General features: G+C 34.7%; 3 protein-coding genes and 2 long non-coding RNA genes across 9 annotated transcripts; 3 read left to right on the top strand and 2 right to left on the bottom strand.

The window, feature by feature from the left end:
- Positions 1-1,081: 1,081 nt before the first annotated feature.
- LOC136274983 (uncharacterized) lies at positions 1,082-3,192 on the bottom strand. Of its 2 annotated transcripts, none has more exons than XR_010713458.1 (2): positions 3,051-3,192; positions 1,082-1,417 (listed from the first exon to the last, which is right to left on the bottom strand). It is a non-coding gene; the product is annotated as an uncharacterized lncRNA (long non-coding RNA). The 2 variants fall into 2 exon arrangements; XR_010713456.1 differs by lacking the exon at positions 3,051-3,192 and adding an exon at positions 2,677-2,919.
- Positions 3,193-5,465: 2,273 nt separating this feature from the next.
- On the top strand, positions 5,466-9,713 carry LOC136274987 (ADP-sugar pyrophosphatase-like). Of its 4 annotated transcripts, XM_066083164.1 has the most exons (8): positions 5,466-5,627; positions 6,111-6,178; positions 6,924-6,973; positions 7,096-7,203; positions 7,541-7,636; positions 8,398-8,453; positions 9,422-9,467; positions 9,673-9,713. In XM_066083164.1, the coding sequence occupies exons 1-8, from the start codon at positions 5,499-5,501 to the stop codon at positions 9,696-9,698; spliced, it is 579 nt and encodes a 192-aa protein (XP_065939236.1). In that variant the 5' UTR covers positions 5,466-5,498; the 3' UTR covers positions 9,699-9,713. The 4 variants fall into 4 exon arrangements, 3 of the variants coding, with proteins under 3 accessions (XP_065939236.1, XP_065939237.1, XP_065939238.1); XR_010713461.1 differs by lacking the exon at positions 9,673-9,713 and having other exon boundaries at positions 8,398-8,549; XM_066083165.1 differs by lacking the exons at positions 9,422-9,467; positions 9,673-9,713 and adding an exon at positions 9,292-9,339.
- Positions 9,714-10,125: 412 nt separating this feature from the next.
- Positions 10,126-12,813, top strand: LOC136274988 (uncharacterized). The gene is made up of 2 exons (XR_010713463.1): positions 10,126-10,341; positions 12,581-12,813. It is a non-coding gene; the product is annotated as an uncharacterized lncRNA (long non-coding RNA).
- A 3,260-nt stretch (positions 12,814-16,073) lies between these two features.
- LOC117687451 (DNA ligase 1-like) lies at positions 16,074-17,930 on the bottom strand. Its single transcript, XM_034463962.2, has one exon. The coding sequence runs from the start codon at positions 17,928-17,930 to the stop codon at positions 16,074-16,076; it is 1,857 nt and encodes a 618-aa protein (XP_034319853.2).
- A 2,474-nt stretch (positions 17,931-20,404) lies between these two features.
- On the top strand, positions 20,405-22,147 carry LOC117687452 (uncharacterized). The gene has a single exon (XM_034463974.1). It carries the CDS (start codon positions 20,405-20,407, stop codon positions 22,145-22,147), a length of 1,743 nt encoding a protein of 580 aa, XP_034319865.1.
- Positions 22,148-23,406: the final 1,259 nt, after the last annotated feature.

Raw genomic sequence — 23,406 nt, 5'->3', positions numbered from 1 at the left:
GTCTGCACACACTGCTGCAGTTATGAGACTATATCTTTCAAAAAATAATGATTTAATGCTTATATTTACATTTTTTTAACTTCTTGCCTGGTCTGCAAGTGTGATTTAAACGTCAAAATTTCTGTTTTATCCTAAGGGTAAGTTCAAATTAATGGAAGAGCTACTGTAACAGCCACATGCGTGAACTTTTATTCTCGCTTGTGACGTTGCATTTTACAGAGTTCAACGACTGTGACTAGTCATTCTAACCTTTGAGTACCCTGTGTGTGTTACGGTCTTACTGCAGTAGCTTTTCATACGCTTTACATGCAATAATATTTTGAATGTAAATATTACAATTTAAACTAGAGCAGAGCTCGTGGCAAAGCCCCGAGTAGGTCTTCCGTTGTTGCTGCGAGTTGAAAATATATGTTACGATTATAATGACTATACTTTCAGTTCTGCTTTTGTTATAAAATGTGTTGTAATTGAAAGTCTGTATATAAAACGTGTTTTGAAAAAAAAAGGAAGAAAATATTTTAGGAAAACTATTTGTCGAGCAGAGTTGATGTAATCGTTTCAAACATTGTTTAAAAAATGAGATCATGTTTAATGGCGAGTTAAATTTTCAAAGGGTAGCAAGCATTGTTATAAACATTAAACAGTATGTACTCATGATTCATGTCAGGAATTGTATTTCTTTTTTAAACTGAACTCGTCTACAAAACACGTAAACTTTTCTCAAAGATAACTTCTATATTAAAATATTTCTAAATTTTAGAAGACTATGTGCAAGTTTAGAATTGCGTGCTGACAAAATTTACAGACCCTAAAACGTACTACTACACCAAAAAAGCGTGCGGCCAACGTGCGAGAAACGTTTCGTGTAAACCTTTTAGAGTTTCATGTAAACCGTTTAGCGTTTCGGGCAAAGCGTGTAAATCGTTTCGAGCAAAGCGTGCGAGAACCGTTTGAAACGTTCATCAGATTTCATTCGGAACTCTCTGACAAGTTAATTGTTTCAAAATGGCGCGCGTGTTTTACATTACTTTAACAAAATTGAACGAATTTTTAACAAACAAAAGAAAGGTATATGTATTAAAAGACGACTAGTTACAGAGTACATGTATATTTAACGTTTTCATGCGATGTTTCAGTACTGAAACAATATTAAAATTCGCTATACATAAAAAATATTAAATACAGTTAGCGAAACATGATTTCTATTGGAACAAACCTAAATCAACTTTAACTTGCACGATCATGTTTTGATAAGCATGTATTTTTATTATCTATTTACATCGATAACTCTTACTGAGACCATTCGGCTGTGTACAAGCAGCACACATAACCTCGGACATCGGGCGAGACCTGCACCTGGCTGAACCTGTCAATCAAACTCTGTGTATTTGTTTTCATTGGATGGTCAGGCGTCTCTCTTTTGTCAAAAGCCAATGGAAAATTAATGAATTCAAGGTAATCGGAATCAGAATTTGATAAAGCACACAATTTAAATGATAGAAAATTTATTAATTATTTGAACAAAATTAAATGTAAACATTGAAAGGAAATAAAAAAATTAATTATTATGGGAATCTATAGGCATGGTACTCAATTAAAATAGATTATATTATGATTTTATTATTTTATGTAGTAAAATCACCCTTCCAACTGTTACTCAAATACATAACAATTGATGACCTGGGGCTATAAATGTTCTGAGCTGTGTGCGCTGAAGCGGCACAAGATTCTCGATCGCATGCGGCAATTGAATTAACACAGACTGGCCGAATAAACAAAGGGGTGGGAAAGTGAAACAAAATGTTACACATAAGAAGAAACCACCAAAAATGTTTTTCGGCAGATCTTGATATCTTTTCTCCAATTAAAAAAAAATCCAGCGCGAGCACCTGTCAGCGGGGCGGGAGGAGTGGGTGGGGGGGGGGGGCAGCAATGAGTTCGCATCCACAATGAAACTACAGAAGTGATTAATATGTGACCGATAGAATCTAATCTAAAGTTGTTTAAACTCATGTGAATATTTTCTAAAATAATCATCGAATGCCTCAATTCAGGGCATTCCTTTATCGTGCTAGCACCTACCGCAAACATGTAACATGGAACTTTGATTATAATTTGATTTGATTTTTAAACTACCTTGTACGCTATCGTATAAATCAATGCTTCATCAACTGTAAAAGTAAAATAACTTTATCTTAAACCAATATAATAGTTGAAAACATAATAAAATAAAGTTGTGTCCGTGCAAAATATGAAACATAAACGCGTCATAAGGTACATGTAGAAGAACACGAACCGACCGCGGATCACTTAACCACTCGCGCCGGATCTCCTCAGCCATGTGCGAGGGATGATCATTATTTAAAGGTTTAATATTTGAGGGGGGTGGGGTGGGGGTGTTGATTTAAAACATTAATTGTACAGTTTTTAAAGTAGTTTACATAAACCAACCAACCATTAGTTTATGTCTAACGATTTTTCCGATATGGAGTAATATCGTTCATTAATATTCATTTACACTCAAATATTTCATTAAATATATACAATTAGGACAAACCTTTATAACATAAAACTAAAACAGTTCTTGTATATACGGCTATATTAACTCAAACACGTTCATATGTATGCAAGTGTAAGTCGCGGTGTGAGAATCTTGTGTATTAAATAACCGCTTACCGCTAGGTAATGCAGCCGTGGCTGATCTCCTCGGCCGTGGGCGAAGGATAGATTACGTAAAGGTACAACGCACAGAAACGCACAGCTCAGAACCAAGGAAGATTTGAAAAGTTTGCAGTATAATGACCTTACTCTATCAAATAGAAGTTCTTTATTTTAAACTAAAAACCCACAATTGATCTATGTCTATTATTGCTTTAGAGAATGACATTGCTTTTATTAATTAAATGAACTACATGTATTTCTTACTTGACATCCAATCGTTTAATCCACAAAAGATTTTGTGTAATCAAAACTGAAACAATTCTTGAGTTCGCGGCTAAATAAATTCATATATGAGAGACGCAACTCTCGTGTATTAGATAACCACTGACCGCTAGGTAGTCCAGCCGCGACCACGGTGACCGACTTTCTCGGCCGCGGGCGAGGGAGAGCTTACGTAATGGTACACACACAGCTCTGATTCAAGGTAGATTTTGAATGCATGATGTTTATATTAAAAAGGTAATGCATATATTTTTTTCATTCCATATTTTGTGTTTTACTAGAAAAAAAAAAAGAATGTTTTGTTTTCCAATTCCCGTTTTTAAGGATTGTGCACTATAAGAACTTAACAACGACTTAAACTCCTAAAAAAAAGCATGTATTCTAAAAAAAAAATTCTTATGAATTAATGCCTCCTGTATAAACCAGCATACTTTCTGCGGTAACTTCATGCCAGTTGTACGCACAAAGTCTTTCGTTAACTTGTCAAATAAAAACAGGTACATGCTAACATGTAAAGCTTTTTACACTCATACTACACAAACCACTTACAAAATAACATTGAAACGACCTTCATGAGATCCCAACAAACAACTTTTCCAGCGACAGCCATATCAAAATCCTAACCGTTTTTGAGTTATTAAGCAAAATGTTTTAGGGGCCATTGGCCCTTAATTTAAGGGGCCAGCCCCTTTTTATTGGTGTCAAATGAAAGCCCTTGTTATTTTGCACAACTTTTATTCTACATGTCTTTACAAAATTTTTTTCGTTCAAAAGATATAAAGGAAAACATGTCTAAATTTTTGCACTTTTTTGAATCCTGTTTTTTGACCCCCTACCTTTTCCTAAATAAAAAACGTAATCTAAAAACATAAACAGATGTGCACAACTACAATGTCTCTGTTATTCAAATTCGTTGGATTCCCATTCCCTGCGATCATAGTCTCGGAGCCTTTGTCTGGAAACAAAAGGCCCTAAAAAAAATTAAAAGGGGAATAACTCTTTAACGGAAAGGGAATTCTACATTTTATGAATTGCTTAAGATAGTGTTTTGTAAAGTACATTAGCCCTGAAAATTTGAGCAAAAACCGTTTAGAAATGAGCTAGATATGAAGCCTCAAAGTTCGCGTCTAGGAAACAAAAAAAAAAAAAGAAAAATAAGAATAATCTTAATTTTTTTCCCGCACAATAATAGAAAGGTCTTCCGTTGGAAACGGAAGACCTTAAAAAACATGATAGAATCTACACGAAGCAGTATGGAGGACTTTAAAATGTTCTTTAAAACAAAGTTCATGAATCCTAAACGTGAAAGAAAGAACGATTAATTTTACAGTATTTTGATAAATATTGTCCACTGTCCGAGAGCTTTGGGTGGGATAAAACGTTACATTTTTTTCAAAAACATTATTACATCAATTTTAGTTAATTAATTGTAGCGGCTAGCCCATATAGCACCAGCAAGGAACGATGTCCAGCGTTAATGAATATCAGGCAGCAATTTTTAAGAATTTAAAGAATCATTCCTTGAGTATTATGAGGTGATAAATTTGGCTGGGGCGTTATTAAATCCAACAAAGGTTGAAGGGCTCTTTATAAAATTTGATCACCCTGACCCTATTTGATCTTTTCACAATAATCAAAGAATGATTCCTTATTAATTACATGTATATTTATATTATTTTCAGCAATTGTACGGTTAAATATTAGATTATGCAAACCCCGTTTGCGCCCCAAGAATACGTCATTTGAATTTTTTGGACTCTTGCGGACAAAGACACTGAAAAATGTTAAAAAAAAAAAAAAAAAAATATATATATTTTCTGCGATAAACAATGACAAACTTTATTTCATAATTAAGGACATTGGAGAGACAATGTCTTTTTATAATTTTATATCTTATTTCCGACTAATGTTTATAAATGAAAAAAAAACCAAGAAGTCTAGATCAAGATCGCAATATTAAATACCTTTACTATCATATTTACAAATCTGTTATTTAAAACTGAAATCTATCAATGCTGCATAATGACGATTTCTTAAATTCAATAGGATTTTACCATGTTATTTTTTTTTATAATTAAAACCACATGCTGTTATACGCCGATTATGACTATGAACTAAAATTTTAAACCTAAAAAAAATATATGGTTGTGTAGCATATTTCAAAATTGAAAATCGTCGATGAACAAGCCTATACACCAAGTTAGTTTAATTAAGGAGGCTGGTTAACAAATTAACCACCAGAGCTTCCTAAATTTTAAGACTGATCTATAAACTATAATATAAAATAGGGAAAAATCCAAATCATAGTATTCTAGCTTTTAAATTTGGGTATTTTCCTGCAATCTTTTCCTATAATCTTTTATGGAGCTCTTGTAAAGAAAATTAATACAGTCCAAGGCCACGACCATCAATCCCTCAAAAAAAGTTTATTATTAATTTATTAAAATAAATATATTATAATAGAAGCCAATGAGGAGTTCAAATACAGCATAACGATCGGGCTCGAAATTTCCTTTTAAAAGTGAAAGTACAAGGCAGAGACGTTTCTATCGTCAATGTGTTTGTGTACTTTTAGTTCCGTTCTGCGTTTACAAAAGAGAACAACTTCATTAAGGAGAGTAAAATTAATACAAGCATTCTATACCATGGCTTCTCCAAACGCTGCCAAATTTGTGAAAGAAGAGGTCTGCTCTTTAAAATAAAATTCAAAAGCCTCAAGGGGTCACTGGGGCTCGTCACGAAGTTTTTTCAACCTTCTATATATACCACCTCTATACTATAAAATACACTATATGTATTTTATAGTATAGAGGTGGTATATATATAGAAGGTTGAAAAAACTTCGTGACGAGCCCCTGTGAGGGGTCTTAATAGCTGCAATAATCATTAATGTAGTTCTGTCCAATTTTGTACACAGTCGTGAATTCAAATATTATTGATTTGATTGGGTGGTTTTTTTTTAATTATTGTTTATTTACGTGTAGCTAAAAAGGAATTAATTCTTTAAAATGCTTATTCAAATGTCTAACTTTTATTCAAAATACCCATGTGATTGCATTTACTTTGATATTTGATGCAAGTCAATGAAATGTTTTTCTTTGTTTATAGTCACTGTTGTTGCTAATTTATTCTAGTTTACTTATCGTTTTTGTTTAAATTTTCTTTAGGAAGTTGCAAGAGGAAAGTGGCTTTCCTTGAATAATATCACCTACACAGATCCTACGGGAAGAGAAAGGTATGTTATATCAATGATCTGTATAAACCTCACATCTAACAAAAAATAAAAAAAGAGTTATTTACTTGTATTTATTGTATTTATATGCAAGATTTTGAGATTTTTTTTTTTGAAAGTCACAGTTTAAAGGACATTGTAAGAATTTGGTTCAAACTTTATTTTGTTGTTGTTTAATTGTTTACAATGTTTTAGTAATGCATTTCTAACGATCATATCAAGCAAAATTTGAGTGTCAGTGGTAGATTTATAAGCAAGATACAGGGCTCACAACACTTTATCAAGCACACAAAGCTCGTGCCATGTTTTTGTTTACATTGGTTCAATATATCAGTAAAGTTCTTTTTCAAGCTGATTTTCTATCTGCTAATTTATTTTGCACATAAATAAACAGTTCCTATTGTTTGTCTTATTCATTTTAGGTCTTATTAAACTGGAGTTTTGAAAAATGTATGCACTTAACAAAACCATGACCTGAACTTTGTTTACATAACAAAAATTTCTTTGTCTCGCTTTTAACCTCCACGACTGTCAAACAATTTGGTTGACTTATTAGAAATGCCTAATGAATCATTGTGAACATCAAAAATAGAAAAATGAAATTAAATCAAAATCATGACCATGTCTCTTTAAAGCCATTTAAAAAATCATTGTTTGTATAATTGATAATAAACTTTAAAAAATCACTAATACTGTCAGAAAAATTATACATGTAATGGGTATTTTGATTGTTCTGCTCTATACAAAGACAGTGGGAGTGTGTGAAGCGGACAACACGACAAACAGATTCAGCCGATGGTGCGTAGATATTTATATAATCACAGTAAACTTTATTAAGAAATTTTTAAGTGAGGTCAAAATATAGTTTAGGGTGATACCTTCATTAACAACAGACAGTGCACTTGTTATTTATCTGACAGCTGTTGGTATCATCGCAATCCTGAAGCGGATGCTGAAGTTTGACTGTATCGTGCTGGTCCTCCAAAATCGTCCACCGATGAAATGCTGCACCGTGGAATTTCCTGCTGGTACGTCTACATGATCCTGTCTTCTGTTATTGTGTATACTTTATTAGTTTGTTTATTGCTCTTGAGTTGTTGATTCTTTTTGTTAAGGGGAAAGGGGGTTGTTCTTTCCTTTCTACGGTGACTTTTGTTATGTTTTGTTTTGTACATTATTTTTTGGTTGTTTTTGTTGTTGTTGTTTTTTTTATGTGTTTGTTTTTGGGGTGTTTGTTTTTCTCATTTTTTTTTTGGGGGGGGGGGGAGGGGGGGGGTCTGTATGCTTAATCATAACTCCTGTTTATTTTTAAAGCACTTTAAACCATGATAAGTGAACTACCAGATATCTGACTTTTTGTTGCAGGCCTCGTGGATGCTGGTGAATCTCCTGAAACGGCGGCCGTCCGAGAGCTTTACGAAGAAACAGGGTACACAGCCTCAGTCAAACATGTCACCCCAGGTAAGTCAGTATGGGAAAGTTATAAGTATGATTAATGCATCAGGTAACAATCCAAATGGAAGCCTGTAATATAGTGAGAATAGTTATTACATGTTATTGAATTAGAATCATTTTAACAAGAGCTTGGGCTTTGGGTAGTTGTGTCAACAGCATTGTGACGTAGGCCTGTCTATATCGTTGCTAGCCAATCAGCCATGGCTCTTAGAAATCAACAAGATTTGTCTGGATTTTGAGCTAAGACTACTCAATCGGTGTATATTTCGCTTGAAAACAGCATCATTTTTAACTTGTTACTGAAAGTCCAAGGCCTTGTTAAAATGGTTTTACATGTATTTATTTGATATTTGTTTGGTTTTTATTGCTCCGAATCAGCTTTTTATATGTTATATCTGATGAATCATGCATATTATAGTTCAGATTTTGACATGAGAGTGCTGGTTATAGACCAGTCAATAAATACTTATGAACTACAGGTGATGGGATTTATGTAAAAAAAAAAAAACCCTGAAATTAAGTAAGGCAAAACAAAACTTGAGACAGGTGTGTATGAGTAAAGAAAAAAGCTAAATACATTATGATTTTTCTTGTAATATAATTATACTCTTATATTTGGGTATTTCATCAGCTATTACATCATCCTGATCTGAATTTGATGTGTTTTCTGTAAAAGTTGATTTGGACTGATAGAAGGCAGAACATTGAGACAGCCATGATCTTTGTTCAGAAAAGGAATGAGGACTGTTTTGTTTGTCTGGTTACAGCTCTGTGTTTTGACCCTGGCCTTGGGAACACAACGGTACAGCTAGTCACAGTGGAGGTGAGTCCAGGGTCATTAAAACTAGATCTTTGATCCGCTCCAGTAAGATCACTACACAAAGGAGGGGATCAAAGATTTAATTTTGATTAGATTGAGGTGATATACATTAGATAGTTTTGATGTAACATATTTCTCTCAGAGTTATTTCCCTTGGACACCATTTTTTGGAAAAGCCAGTGAATTTTTGTCTTCAAGCAACCAATACTGCAGTATATTTCATAATGTTTTAGTAGAAAAGTCTAAACAATATCACAGTTACTGGAATAAGTAAATAAGGCTTAAACAAATGTAAATTAATCACAAAAACAGCAGCTATGATAACACTTAGAGCTTGATCAACCTATTAAGAGGGCTTGATGGTCATTGTAGCCGTTTTTAGAATATATACAGACTTTCTATAGAAAAGAAGAGTTCTATATAAAAATAAAGGAAAATACTCATAATACAAAAAGTAAAATATGAAGGTTTTTTTTTTTACTTTATTATGGTTTATGACTAGAAATCTTTAAAATTTCAAGTAGATTTCGAGTAATTATGATGGTTAATTTGTGACTGACGAGATTCCCTAAGTTGAATCTCCATGTGAAATATTAATACGTGTACCCTGTAAAAATATGTAAGAAATTAAATTACCTCTCCTGAACAGTATGTTATACCCACAGTTTCTAACTCTTGCTCTTTTTAAAACTTCTTATTAATCAATATACACCTGCATGTATATATCATTCATGCAAACATAACAAATGGCATTGGTGCTCTTTTGGTGCTACTTGAGTATGTTGTATGTTGTATGTTTTTTTTATCTTTTACATGTACATGTACATTTACATGTATATTCATTGATGGCAATGATGAGTCCAGTATACATTGATTTTTTATGAGACTTAATATGATGGATATGATGAGACTTGATCAGTTTATGGCTTTTTATAAGAATTGAAAATATGGGTTTTTTGTTTATTATTCAGATTGATGGCAATGATGAGAAAAATCAAAACCCACAACAGAAGACTGGTGAGATAGTTTTTTGTCAATCCATCATTTACCTTTCGCCCTTGATTTCTGTAGCTGAAAAAAATAAATCAAACATCTGTCCCTCTTTATTCTAAAATAAAATTGTACAAACTACATGTATAAAAATATACTACACATTGCTGTGTTTAATTGATTTTTGAAAAGCGTTTATTTTTCTGTTTCATCTTACCATCACGACTTGCAGAAGAATCAGGTAAGAGGACCATGTAAAGTATTTTACCTGATTTATGCTCGTTAAAATCCTTCACCGTCTATACATTTGAGGATGTGTACTGACTTAAGAGAAGTTGTACAGTAGATGGTGTGACAAGCATGTGAATGATATTATGCCCCTCTAAAGTATATCTTTAATCATTTGTTTTGTAGTGAAGTGAATCTATAGACACTTGGAGATTTAGAACATATGATTTTTCTCACACTTTCATGTATCCTCTACATTTATTTGTCAAAATGTATTTTGTTTATCTAATTTATCATCTCTCTCTCATCGCTAAGCCATATTTTTTCTCTGGTAAAACAAATATATCTTCTATACTCTCTCCCTCTCTCTCTCTCTCTCTCATTCTCTCTCTCTCTCTCTCTCTTCGCTAAGTCCTAATTTTTTCTGGTAAAACAAGATATATTCTCTCTCTCTCTCTCTCTCTCTCTCTCTCTCTCTCTCTCTCTCTCTCTCTCTCTCTCTCTCTCTCTCTCTCCACCAAGACACTTTTTTTTTCTAATAAGCAAAATAAATTTTCTTATAATCGGCAATCTGATTTCCAAACTATTACTTTCATGCATTTATTTTGTTTTTGTCCAGAGTTTATAGAAGTGGTATTAATTCCTGTGGACGACCTCCTACAAAGACTGGATGGTAATCTTAACTCAGTGCTTTTCATTCTTATAGCACCTGATTTTTATTTGACAAAACAAACAAAAATTAGCCAATGGCAAGGACAAAGAAAAAACTATTTACATTGTTAATCAGGATACTTCATTAATTAGAATGGTACAGAGTTCAGTTTACTCAAATTGATTTTTTATGTCTCCCAACTTAATCTAAGGTGCATAGTGTTTTTCTTGTCTGTTTGGTTAGTGTGGTTTTTTAATCAGTATTTTACATAAAGATAATGCTTTGCTGGACAGTATTTAAACAGGAGCTTGCTATGAACAAGATGACCTTTATTAAAGGGACTTTAGGCCAAGGGTAAAGTAAATCTTATCATAACTGCTACATGTAGGTTGTCAGGTCAATATCTTAAAAACATTTGCTGTACATACTTTAACATTAATGCGCAGGTGCCCCTCCTCCTAAAACATAGATGACCCTTTTATTGATTTTGAGTTTGCAAAGTTTAAGGTCAAGGGTCACACTATCTTTGAAATTGACCATTACACCAATAGATGACTCAACCTTAAACTTAATGCCCCTTAGAAGTAGATGTCCCATATTATGATCAATAAGTCAAAGGTCAAGGTTTTATTGATATACAAGTATGTATATCTGATAGAGAAAACATATTGTAACCCCTTCTGTTGGTCCACTCAGTACATTGGCATGTACAAGTAAATCTTGTCAATACTAGTATTGCCACTGTGGGGTGTATTTTGTTTTGCGTGGTCACAATTTTACCTGCTATTAACTGGTCTACTTTGGTTTATTATAATGGTCACTTTTATTATTTTTATTTTAAAATTTTATCTTTATTATGACTATTACGAGGGTCAATCAAAAAATACGAAGACAATGTGGCTGTCTATCATATATTTTTCATGAAAGTCATACTTAACAGATTAATCTGTGCACCAACACCTATGTTATTGATATGCAAAGTTTTAGTCCATTTGATGAAACGGTATTTTTGTTACACCTTTTCAAAAACAACATGTTTTGTTACCACGGCGCACGGTAACGTTCAAAACATGACGTCAAGATTAAACACGCACAGTTTACAGATATAACCCATCTTTATATCACGCTTAGTCTCTTGTGCCTTTCTCCTTACAATTTAAAATGGCACTGAACCACTTAACATCTTATTTGCACACGTTTGTTCGAGAATCATAAGTTAGTTCTTCAAAGTTTCATTTTCTAACCGTGTATCTCTTAGTTTACAGTAAGGATAACCCTGAACGTCGGTTGACGTTACTTATTTTTTGACCCAATATTTACAGATATTCTACTCTCTTTCAGACTGTTTTATATTCAAAATACAGTTACCACCACCCCCACAAAATTAATTACAGTTAAACACAAACTTGCAAATAATTGTTGTCTTATTTTTTGCACCATTGAGCATTTTCACAGCTTATGTCGGCTTTTTCCTGAGTTAAATCCATTTTGTTTGTACATCTCGTTGCGCCGTGATGCCCGGCGACGTCCATGTATATAGTCAATTCTAAAGAGGACTATCTGTCTTTAGTTACTAATATCTTTTCGATAAAACAATATATCCTGTCATTATTTGGAACATAGAATACCAAGACAAAACTTAATTTGAGGTTTCAATATTATTTGGTTTTAAGCCCAATTTATAGAGATATTACTTTCAACATTATATGGTTTATTGTTGACATAACACAAATTTTGACCGTTCGCCGTGACCTCGATTTTGCAGGATTAGATTCTAAATAATTCTTAGAAATAAAGGAATACATTGAATTTTTCTCTTGCAAATTGTTTGAAACTATTGCTTAATTATGTCTACCAAATTTAGTAATGATATGACGTTAAGTAACATAGCTATGACAAAAGTCTTCGTATTTTTGATTGACCCTCGTATAATTGTCAGAAAATTCCACATATTTTATATCTTTTAAAAAGAGATCCCATGCAGCCTATATGTAATGAGTGTAAATTTACTTGTAAACTTAAGAGGGCAAGACGGTAGTGGCCATTTTTAGACTGTATTAATCTCAATAAAATGAAGAGTTCTGTATACAGATATAGGAAAATATTCAGATTTTAAAGCTATAATATTTATATTTTTCTTTATCAAATTATTGTGTATGGTCATAACTATCATTCTTCAAATGTTCAGGTAGATCTGATTGTTAACATTGTTAATTCGTTGACCATTAAGCCTCCTTAATCTTTGATTGATTTGTTTCAGATTATGCAAAGTCAGGATACAGTGTTGATTCACGGGTGTATTCATACGCGTTAGGACTACAACCTAAGACTTCTTGATTAAAACTGTATAGATCACATAAGATTGCATTATGTTATTATCTTTTGTACCAAGTCTCTATAATACATGTAATATTCATTATGATTTTACTAATGTTCTACATTCATACACAACAACTTTACATAACTAGACCAATAAATTCAATTTTATTTTTATACATGTGTCGCACACATTTTAATTTAACAGGCCACGAACGTATCCATTCATCCAGATATTACTCCTGGTCCCGTTTTCTGCAAGAGAAATTAACAGACACATGTAATAGTAAATGGTACATGTAACACACTACGACCAACGCGGATCCCGTATTTTCCCGCGACACCGTAATGGTGTTTAATCGTTTTCGCGATACACGGTCGCGGTATTGTCATCGCGGTGATCGCGGGGCCACGATTTTACCGCGATGGTGTAAGACGCCGTAACAAATGTGTACTCGGTCTCATCGATTAAATCGAGAAGAAGAATAAACGCTCTTTGTTTTTGTTTTATTTAATTTTTGTTAGAAGTAAGATATTATAGATATTAAAAGAAAAAAAATTACATGTACATATGTAATAGTACATGCACAAGAAGATGTTCAAGAATATGTTACAACATGATGGTATTATACACTGTATATGTATATCTGCACTGTCGGTCATTAAGTGCACCAACGCTCTAGCTACAATGTACATTTTCAGATTTTTAGGTTACCAGAGTCGGTCAGTATTTTCTTATGAAACGAATGCATGATATTGTGTAGAGTCCCCCCCTTCCTGCATGTCAAAGGCAATCGTTACCACATTACCCCCCCCCCCCCATTAAAAACCTCCATCAACTACTAGACGTTATTTTTCGCTTGGGATAATAGTTTATTAATTAATAGTATAGTCAAAAACAAGACACCGTTAATAGTCACCGCGCCTGTGGGTGAATGTAGCGAGTTTGTAGACGATTTACAGCCGTTCACCAGAATTTTAGATCCCTGGAAAGCGATCTGAAGTCACCGATAAGGAAGTTTTCTTGGATTGAAGTCCATGTGGGTAATGTATTGGGTGATTCTATTATCTGGCAATACCTTACAGTACCTAGAGTGTCATTAATCTCTAAGTTCAGTCGTTGAAATTGAATTCATGAACTAAGTTTATACTTATTGTGGATCAAAAGGGAAGTACATGTAGTTGTATTGACTTGGGCCATACAGATGAAAATAGTTTTAAAAGTGGTATGAAACACCTCCTGATATTAATGTGGATAAAAGTACACTATATTTGAAATACTTTTACCCGTTTTGAATTTTTAAATTGTTCAATATATGACCTCAAATATTTATATTTATTTTTTTTTTTTTGTGGAAAGATAAAAATTGTGAAATTCCAAATGGGTGTCGAACTCATGACCTACTCAAATGCCCATACCCAATGCTCTAAGGTGTAAGGAAACTATTTCGGGAAAGAATTTTTTTTTTACAAATATACTTGATTTTAATTTTTATTTCGATAGAAAGATTGTCACAATATGGAAATGTCGCATACCACCCTAAGTTTGTTTCTGATGAATATTTAGTTCATTCTCAGTCAAATACATTTATATATTAGTTTTTAAAAATCCATGAACCACGTCGTGCTTATAGAATGTTGAATGACTAAAAATAAGAATCCCAATGGCATATTATATGACATCGTCCCAAACTAAAGGTCTCTGATCGAGTAGCGGAGCGGATCTGAAAACCTTGACTTGGGAAGATGTTTAAATGAAAAGAAAATTAATAATTCCTTTAATTTAATGCAAATTTAGATAATCCAAAGAATGCGGGTTATGTTGAAAATGTAGCCAGTTATTAATAATCATTTATTAAAAGAAATAAACTTCACCGAAGCCTAAATGTATTCTTAAAATGAAAGAAAAAGTACCATACGCCAGAGAAAACACGTTATTGCTAGAATGTGTTTTCTATTATGCCATAATTTAAAAAATGACAGTACATTGCCTTTTTCCTGAGTGTTATGCAATTATATGTCATTGAAAAGCTATATATAATCTGTCAAGCCATGAATGAGATGTGCATACTTTGGATGTCACTGCACCGTTTATTGATGTGCTAAATATATACATACTCCTTTATACATGATGTGGACGACTGTGTTCTATCATTCAAATATGAAACAAAATACTAGACACTGAAATGGACCAAGTCCTTGTGAACTTCCTGTTGGTTTTTGGGAAAAGTCTTGATTATTTGATTATTTCCATTGGCCGGGGGGGGGGGGGGGGGTGTTCTTAGTAAAGGACGACCAGTATTGAATAAGCGAAGAATAATGTACGTCCATGTAATTTTAATCGTAACATTTTCTCTCCTCGTGTACTTCCTCATGCGCAGATCTGGGGGAGCTTGTTGGGGTGGGTTAAAATTCACATTGTAAAGGTACCGGAAATCAGTATTGTTTCTCCCATGGAAACAAATATAACACCCCCCCCCAAAAAAAAATTACTATTGGCGCATGCTTGTTTTCCTTATTTGGTTGTGATAAGGCAAAGGAGAAATAATATATTTTATTTATTTTTTGTTTATCTTTTTAAAATTACCCTGACAGCATTTTCCTTAAACTGCTTTAAGTACACCTAAAGATGCAAGTGGAGATAGGTCGGCTTTTTTAGTCTGAATTTTCTATAATCTTCCTCTGTACATACTAAAGGGGCGGAAATTAACCATGGGTTTAGGACAAGGGGACTTACCGCTGACCTATGATGGATATTACCGATCAGGATATTGGAAAAAGGAAAGATTGTCTTCATCTCGATTGTTCTGAAGGCTGTGACAGAAAACGTGAATCATTTTGTTAAAGGAAACGGTCTATAACTTTAAAACTCGAGTCAAAGACAGCGCACGTCAGCTCAAATCGCGTTCCACTACCCAGATATTCTCCTTTTATTATTTTTTTTATTTTTTTTTTACTTTTTAAAAGAAATGTAGAGTACATCTCTCCAGGTTTATGATTAAAACTTTTATAATTGGAAGAACACCAGCTGTATGTACATTGTAAGTAGTATAAGGCGTCTATATAGGGGGGTCAAATGAGTGCACTTTACATCCGTCTATATAGGGGGGTCAAAGGTCAAATGGAAAAATGACGTCATAAAGGTTAAAAATAGTTTTATTGAGGATAAACAACAACAACAACAAACAACAGCAATGGGAATCTTACTTGAAATTCAAAATGACAAACAACAAACAACAAATATCAAGAACTATTGAACATCCCTGATTGTTTGAGCCTAATGAGGAAAATCATGGAGATGAAAAGAAGAACAATGTGAAATTGGTGAAGAGAAGATGAACAATGATAAATAACAAGAATGGTAAAGCACAGATGATATGAATGAATACTAGGAGTCCTATGACAAGAAAATACAGGAATTTGATGATAATAATTAGTCATTTGATATGAAATTCAGATATCACTTCCTCTTCATTTTCTTCCATGTGAATTTCAGCTTCATCTTCTTCCATTTTTACCTCAGTTTCCATTTTGTCTTCCATTTTTACCTCAGTTTCCATTTTGTCTTCCATTTTTTCCTCTGTTTGGGGTTTTCTTTCCTCTGGTTGGGGTTTTTCTTCCTCTTTTTTGGGTTTATCAGATGACATTTCTCCAGCTGTGGCTCTTGATCTTTGCTTCAGTCTACACACCACAGGTTTGGGTTTATTACCAATGTTGAATTTTGAAATGGTTCCTTTTGTTTCATCTGTGAAAGAGATGTTGAAGTAGTCTTTCTGGTCGAATTTTGCAGCCATAGACCAATTTTCAGTGGTTAGTTCTTTAGGGCCCCCGTTGATATAGATGTTGGGTCCAAGTAGGTCTGTTAGTCCCTTGATGTTCATTGGTTTTTTCAATTGGAATTCTCCGTTGATGTTATGAGTTACTCCGTTTTCCACTAAGCAGAATTTGTGACAGTATTCTGATAGCAGAAGTCTCATGGCCTTGAATTTGTCATTTTTGGCTTGTTCTGGTTTGATGTAGAAGCTCCATGTTGCTCTACTGGCATCCGATTTCATCCAATCCATTCTGGTTCCCGGTGGTTTTTCAAATAATGGAACGATGTATTCTGCTGGATCTAGTTTGATATTTGACAGAAATTCTTCCATTTTTGATTTCAGGTTTTCTTTTTTTTCTTTTTTTTCTTCTTCTTCTTTGGCTTTCTGAATTTCTTCTTTGATGTCCTCTAGTTCTTTACTGATTTCTTCTAGTTCTTTTTTGTATCCTTCAAGTATCATTTTGCTTTGTTCTTTAAATTCAGGCAATTCAGTCAGTTTCTTTTTGGTGTCCTCCAGTTCTTTTTTGGTGTCTTCCAGTTCTTTTCTCGTATCGTCTAGTTCATTGGATACTAAGAGTGTCTCGCATTTCAGACTGTTGAATTTGGCCTCTGGATAATGTGGATCCTCAAGCAGGTCTTTTACCTTTTCATCTATGTTTTTGATGTGTTTCCCACTTCCAAAGTTGTCGGTTGAGAAATTGATATGAGGGTTGTCTCTTACTCTTCTACGAAATTGGATATTCAGTTGTTTTTTGAAATCTTCGTCTTCCTTTTTTTCTTGTTTTAGACGTTCCACTCTTTCTTTTCCTGTTTCCCATTCTCCCCATGGAGTGGGAATGGAGTATTTCGGACGTTTAGGTAAATCTCTGATTTTGAAGGGAAAGAATCCACTGTCATTTTGAGGCATTAGTGCAGAGAATCCTAATGGTTTGGGAGGGTTTGAACATGGTCGAGTTGGAAATCTAGCAGCTTTGATTTCTTCTGCTTTTCTAGCTATTTCCATTTCTTCTGCTTTTAGAGCTTCTTCTATTTCCTCTGCTTTTTGAGCTGCCTCCATTTCTTCTTCTTTTTGGTCTGCTTCTCTTTCTTCTGGACTCAATTCAATTCTCTGCCATCTATTTTTGTCATGTTTGCAGGGGTTTACCAATTTGTATCCGAGTTTTCTCATGTCTTTTTTGTAGTCCTCAAACGGTATTGGGGGTCCCACACTTTTGACATTGTATCCCTTTTTTCTGTATTCATCCTTTAGTTTTTCCTGCAATTCTTCGTGCGTTTGTTTTGCTTTTTCTACGTATTTTTCTTGGTACACTTTCCATGCTGTTTCTACGTACTGATCCCATAGGTCATTTTGTTTTAATCGGTAGTTCTCCCAGCAGGTATTTTCAAAATGTTTTAAATCGTTGCTAACCTCTTTTGGCGGAATGCTCTCTCCTTTTTCTTCTGTGACGTCCATTTTTCTGTCTTCATCGCCTGAAGCCATTTCGATTGTGAATGCCTGACCGTTGGTAGATGCTCTCTTTTTATGACCTTATTTCTGGAAATTCCAATGACGTCATGGGGATTTCCACTGGGGAGTAAGAGCTTTGGGTTTTTCCAATGACGTCAAATGGGAAATAGAGTTTTGGTTTTTCCAATGACGTCATTGGTTTTTCCTTTTTACCAATTAATCTGTTACAGAAGATATATACCATAGGCTTTCTAAGAATTGATCATTTCTGTTTATCAGGAGAAAAGGAGATGAGTGGGATGAATGTAAAAGAAAGTATTTTAAAAAATCAATTGCTTCTTTTAAGGCACAAAAGAAGAAGAATTCAACAACAATTAAAAGAATTGAAAGAGAAAAGAAGTAGAAAAGAATTAAAACCTAATAAAAAAGAAGTTGTTAAAAATGGCAAAAGAAAAGTTGTATCTGATTTTTATAAGATCAGGTTAGATAGGGGACGCAAGTCTAGAAAATTTAAAGTAAAACAAAATGTTTACACTGTTAATTTTCGTGCTTTGCCTTCAGACAGTAATTTTGTTCGGAGATTATTAAGTCAAATGTTGAAAGAAGTAAAAGAAAGGATGCAGTGTAATCCTAACGATTATTTGCGGTTGAATATTCGACACCCCTCTCTCGATTCTGATGTTTGGTACGAATTTACCCAGTCCAAGAATTTAAATGAAAGTACAATTTTAAGTAAGATTGAAGGTGTTCAACAGTCTAAGAAAGAATTTACCATTACGGATGGGTCTGCTGAATTTGAATTGTTTCATGTGAAATATCCTCAAGGGAGTGGTGGGCAATCTGCAAAACATTTACATTCCAACAAAGTCATGTTCAAAAGAAGGAAGAGATCTTTATTAAAAATTGAAAATGGAAATGATTCTCTTTGTCTCCCAAGAGCTATTGTCGTAGCTCGGTTACACAGCCAAAAACCTCAGGATAATGTGAAGTTGGGAGAATGGAAAAAAAAGTGGGATCGCATTAAACGAATTGATGTACTTTCTCCTCAGCAGAAAAAGGAAGCTTTGGAATTGATGAAATTAGCCAACTGTGATCCTGATTTACCTTGTGGACCCGCAGAATGGGACAAGTTACAAAATATCCTAGCTCCTGAATATCGCCTTAAAATATTTCAATTTAAAGCATGTTCTAGATTGAAGTTGGAGGTCATGTACAGAGGAAAGGGAGATGGAGTTTGTTTGAACATTTTGCTGGATAAAGATCATTACGACACCATCTTGTCCATGCCCGGCTTGACTGAAAACCCTTATTATTGCAACTATTGCGATGTTGGATATGCTCACATCGAAGATCATAGAGTGAAATGTCCCCACCTTTGTTCTTTTTGTTTGGCCGATTGTCCTTGTCCTGCTGATGGTAGTAGCATACATTGTTCTCAATGTAATGGATATTTTAAAAGTAGGAATTGTTATCAGAGACATTTGCAACCCTACAGTAATAAAACAGATGCGAATGTATGTAGTTTAATGGATCGATGCCCTGATTGTCAGACTTGGATGAGTAAAAAATTGTTAGCACATCATAAATGTGGGCAAAATAAATGGTGCAGGATTTGTAGGAAAATGGTAGACAGAGAACATCAATGTTTTGTTCAAGTGAAATCTGTTCCTAAAGAAGGAAAGCAACTTCAGCTGTATATTTATTTCGATTTCGAGTGTACTCAAGAAAATGGAATCCATGTTCCTAATCTCTGTGTGGCTCATCGAGTCTGTCAACATTGCGATCACCTACCTGTGGACCAAACTTGTTCTCATTGTGATTTCTTAGGGGGTCGAAGACATCTGTTTAGGGGTTCTGACACCTTAACTCAATTTATGGAATGGCTTTTTCAGTCTCAAACTCACCCCACTCAAAAAAACCAATGTCTGCTTTTGCATAAGGATGCTATCGTGATTGCTCACAATTTTAAGGGATACGACGGACAGTTCATTTTGAATTACTTGGTACACACTTCTTGTGTCACTCCCACGGTGATCATGAATGGAACTAAGATTTTATCCATGCAAGTTCTGGGATTAAAGTTTATAGATTCTTACAACTATTTGCCTTTTGCCTTATCTAAAATGCCCTCTGCCTTTGGATTTGAAGAACTTAAAAAAGGATATTTTCCTCATTTTTTCAATACTGAACGGAATCAAAATTATGTGGGTCCCTACCCGCCTCCTTCCTTCTATAATCCTGACGACATGAGCTCTTCTGGGCGTAAAGCATTTTATCAATGGTACCAGCAAAAGGAAGGGAAACTGTTTGATTTTCAAAAGGAATTTTTGGCCTATTGCATATCCGATGTTGATATTTTACAGCGATGTTGTGCTCATTTTAGAAAGACTATAGAAAATTTGGTACAGGTGAACCCCTTTCAGGAAGCCATTACATTTGCTAGCACTGCAAATTTGGCCTACCGTAGAGGCTTTATGCCCCAAGACAGTATTGCCATTATTCCTAACATGGGGTACGATCCGGCTCGACAATTTTCCATGAAAGCCTGTCGATGGGTAGCCTGGATGAGTCGAGAGGGTAAATTTATTCAGCATGCAAAGAATGGGGGAGAGATTCAAGTGGGTTCCTATACCGTAGACGGTTACGATGATAATACTAACACCGTGTACGAATTTTACGGGTGCTATTGGCATGGGTGCCCCATATGCCATCCTGAACTTGAAGCTAATTATCATCCCCATCGGGTGGATTGCACCTACGGCGGGCTGTACGAAGAGACCCTAAGGCGAGAACATTTTCTAAAGGAAAAAGGATATCACGTAGTGAGCATATGGGAGCATGATTTCGATAAGGAAATGAAAAACAACATTGACATGCAGCGCTTTATGGAAAATTTGGACTTTCAAGACCCCTTGAATCCTCGTCAAGCTTTGTACGGAGGGCGAACAAATGCTACGCGATTGTATTGTACTGAGGGGCATATGAGATACGTGGATGTCTGTTCTTTATATCCCTTTGTTTTAAAGTATAGACCCTTTCCCATGGGGCATCCAGAAATCATCACGAAGGATTTTCAGGACGTTCATAGTTATTTCGGACTGATTCAGTGCCAGGTATTACCCCCTCGAGGATTGTATCATCCTGTGTTGCCTTATCGTACTGGTGGAAAGCTGCTCTTTCCATTATGTCGTACCTGTGCTCAAGAGGGTTTTCAAGATCCTTCTTATCGCTGCCAGCATTCTGCTTGTGAACGCTCATTGATTGGAACCTGGGTGACTACGGAACTTCAAAAAGCCTTGGAATGCGGATATGAGATTCAAAAAATCTACGAAGTGTGGCATTTTCCTCAAAAAAGTCAGGATTTATTTAGAACTTATATCGACACCTTTTTAAAAATCAAGCAGGAGGCCTCGGGGTATCCCCCTGAATGCGAGACCGAAGAACAGCAACGGATCTATCGGAATGAAATTTATCAGCGGGAGAAATTAGTCTTGAACCCCATAGAAATTGAAAAAAATCCAGTAAGACGAACTATTGCAAAGTTATTTCTAAATTGTTTGTGGGGAAAATTTGCTCAGCGTTTGCAGTTGCCTAAGATTGAATATTTGACTCAACAAGAACAACTTACTAAAATGTTGCAGGACACTACTTTGGAAGTCAAAGGAATTGAATTGTTGAATAACTTGAAAAAACCTGATTCTGATATGATATTAATTAATTACGTGGAAAAAAAAGATTTCATCGAAGACTGTCCTTTTGGGAATGTGGTCTTGGCTGCTTTTACTACCGCTCATGCTCGACTACATTTGTATGACACTTTAGAAAAATTAGGAGAGCGTGTTCTTTATTTCGATACAGACAGTATCATTTATCAACACGTCGATGGACTCTACAACCCCACCATTGTCAATAGCTTAGGAGGATGGACCGATGAATTGGAAGGAGGACACATTACCAAATTCATGTCGGGAGGACCCAAAAACTATGCCTTCGAAACCGATACGGGAAAGACCGTACAAAAAGTGAAAGGACTGACTTTAAATCATCGAGCTTCTCAAATTGTAACAATGGATGCTCTTGAGAAAATGATTTTTAATCAATTACCTGATGTTACCGTGAACTATCCTCATAAGATTCAGAGGACCAAGAGACATGAATTATTGACAAAACCATTCACTAAGAAATATCAAATTGTTTATGATAAACGCCAGATCATTGAACATTTTAACACACTTCCATTTGGTTATTGATTGAAATAAAAATGTATTTTAAAAAATTTTAAGAGTTGTTATTTTTTAGGACCAGGGTCCTTTTTTTGAAAAAAGGAATAACTACCATAATTGAACAGTAACATTTTTTATTCAAACAATGAATGATAAAGAACAAATAACAAAGATATAATGAACATGTTTTTTAGATTGAACAGTGTCTCTTTTTCACTAATTGACCTCCAAGGAAATAAAAACTTCTTCCAACCATTTCCGATCTTTCAACTGATACTTTTAAATGCCAGTAATATTCGTCGTCGTCCTTAGCACCATCTTTTTTCTTTTTACAAAAAAAACGATATTTACAATGAATATTTACAATGAATAACATCAATGAATATTCTTTTACAAAAAAAGACAGTTTATAGTTTCTTAAGTTTTTCAATCACCTGACAGATCTGAAGCATCTTCAAAAGTTCCAGGTCATTTCCCTCGATTTTCGTCAATTTTCTGTAACTTTCATTCAGCAGTTTAAATTTTAGTTCTCTAAGGGCTTTTCTTTTTTCTTGGTCTAGTTCCCATTTCTCAGCCCTTTTTCTCTTTTTTTCCTGTTCTCTGTAGACTCTGCACTCGTTGTACACTAAACTTAGTTTGTCAACTGGGGGCTCCATTGCCGTTGCTCCCATCTCCTGGACTGTTGCTCCCATCTCCTGCAATTCACCCATTTCTTCTTTCTTTTCCTCCTCCTCCTCCTCTTCTTCCTCCTCCTCTTTTTCTCTCATCTCCTTCCTTCTCTTTTTTTCTCTTTCCTCTTCCAATTGATCCTCTTCCTCAGCGGTTATGTCAGAGGTTATATCGGAACTCATTTCATCATCAGCACCACCCTCATCGACCTCCTCCGGGGGCTCATACAGGGGTGGGTCGAATTTCCTTTCCTCAGGAATGATGTCTAAGCCTCCTTCTTTAGCATTCATCGTCGATTCATACTCATCCTCTTCAGTCATTTCATAGAATTTCCTATCGTCAGGAATGATGTCTTTTTCATAGGTGTTCATTTTCTTTACTGGTTTGGAAAATATGTTTCCCATCAGAGCTCAAAAAAAGTGATGATGAATTGTCAAGGAGTGCTCTGTTATAAAGCCTCTGTGGGTATTTCCAATGACGTCATGGGTTTTTCCCACTAGAGCTCTGGGTTTTTCCAATCACGTCATCAATTTTTGAATCCTTGCCAAGTTTTTTCCCAGCAAATACAATTTTCTTTGAAGGTCTTACAGCACTGTCCCCTGCGGGTTTTAGGTTTA

The sequence above is a fragment of the Magallana gigas genome, chromosome 4 (genome assembly GCF_963853765.1).
Source record: "Magallana gigas chromosome 4, xbMagGiga1.1, whole genome shotgun sequence".
NCBI lineage: Eukaryota > Metazoa > Mollusca > Bivalvia > Ostreida > Ostreidae > Magallana > Magallana gigas.
The sequence above is the reverse complement of the archived record's forward strand: the minus strand, read 5'-3'. Positions and strand labels throughout refer to the sequence as shown.

Excerpts from the sequence above, each read along its gene's own strand:
- LOC136274987 (XM_066083164.1), top strand. The coding sequence starts at position 5,499 with ATGTGTTTGTGTACTTTTAGTTCCGTTCTGCGTTTACAAAAGAGAACA. Across the intron at positions 5,628-6,110 it reads CCAAATTTGTGAAAGAAGAG|GAAGTTGCAAGAGGAAAGTG; the intron begins GTCTGCTCTTTA and ends AATTTTCTTTAG. Across the intron at positions 8,454-9,421 it reads TACAGCTAGTCACAGTGGAG|ATTGATGGCAATGATGAGAA; the intron begins GTGAGTCCAGGG and ends TTTATTATTCAG.
- LOC117687451 (XM_034463962.2), bottom strand. The coding sequence starts at position 17,930 with ATGGCTTCAGGCGATGAAGACAGAAAAATGGACGTCACAGAAGAAAAA.
- LOC117687452 (XM_034463974.1), top strand. The coding sequence starts at position 20,405 with ATGGGGTACGATCCGGCTCGACAATTTTCCATGAAAGCCTGTCGATGG.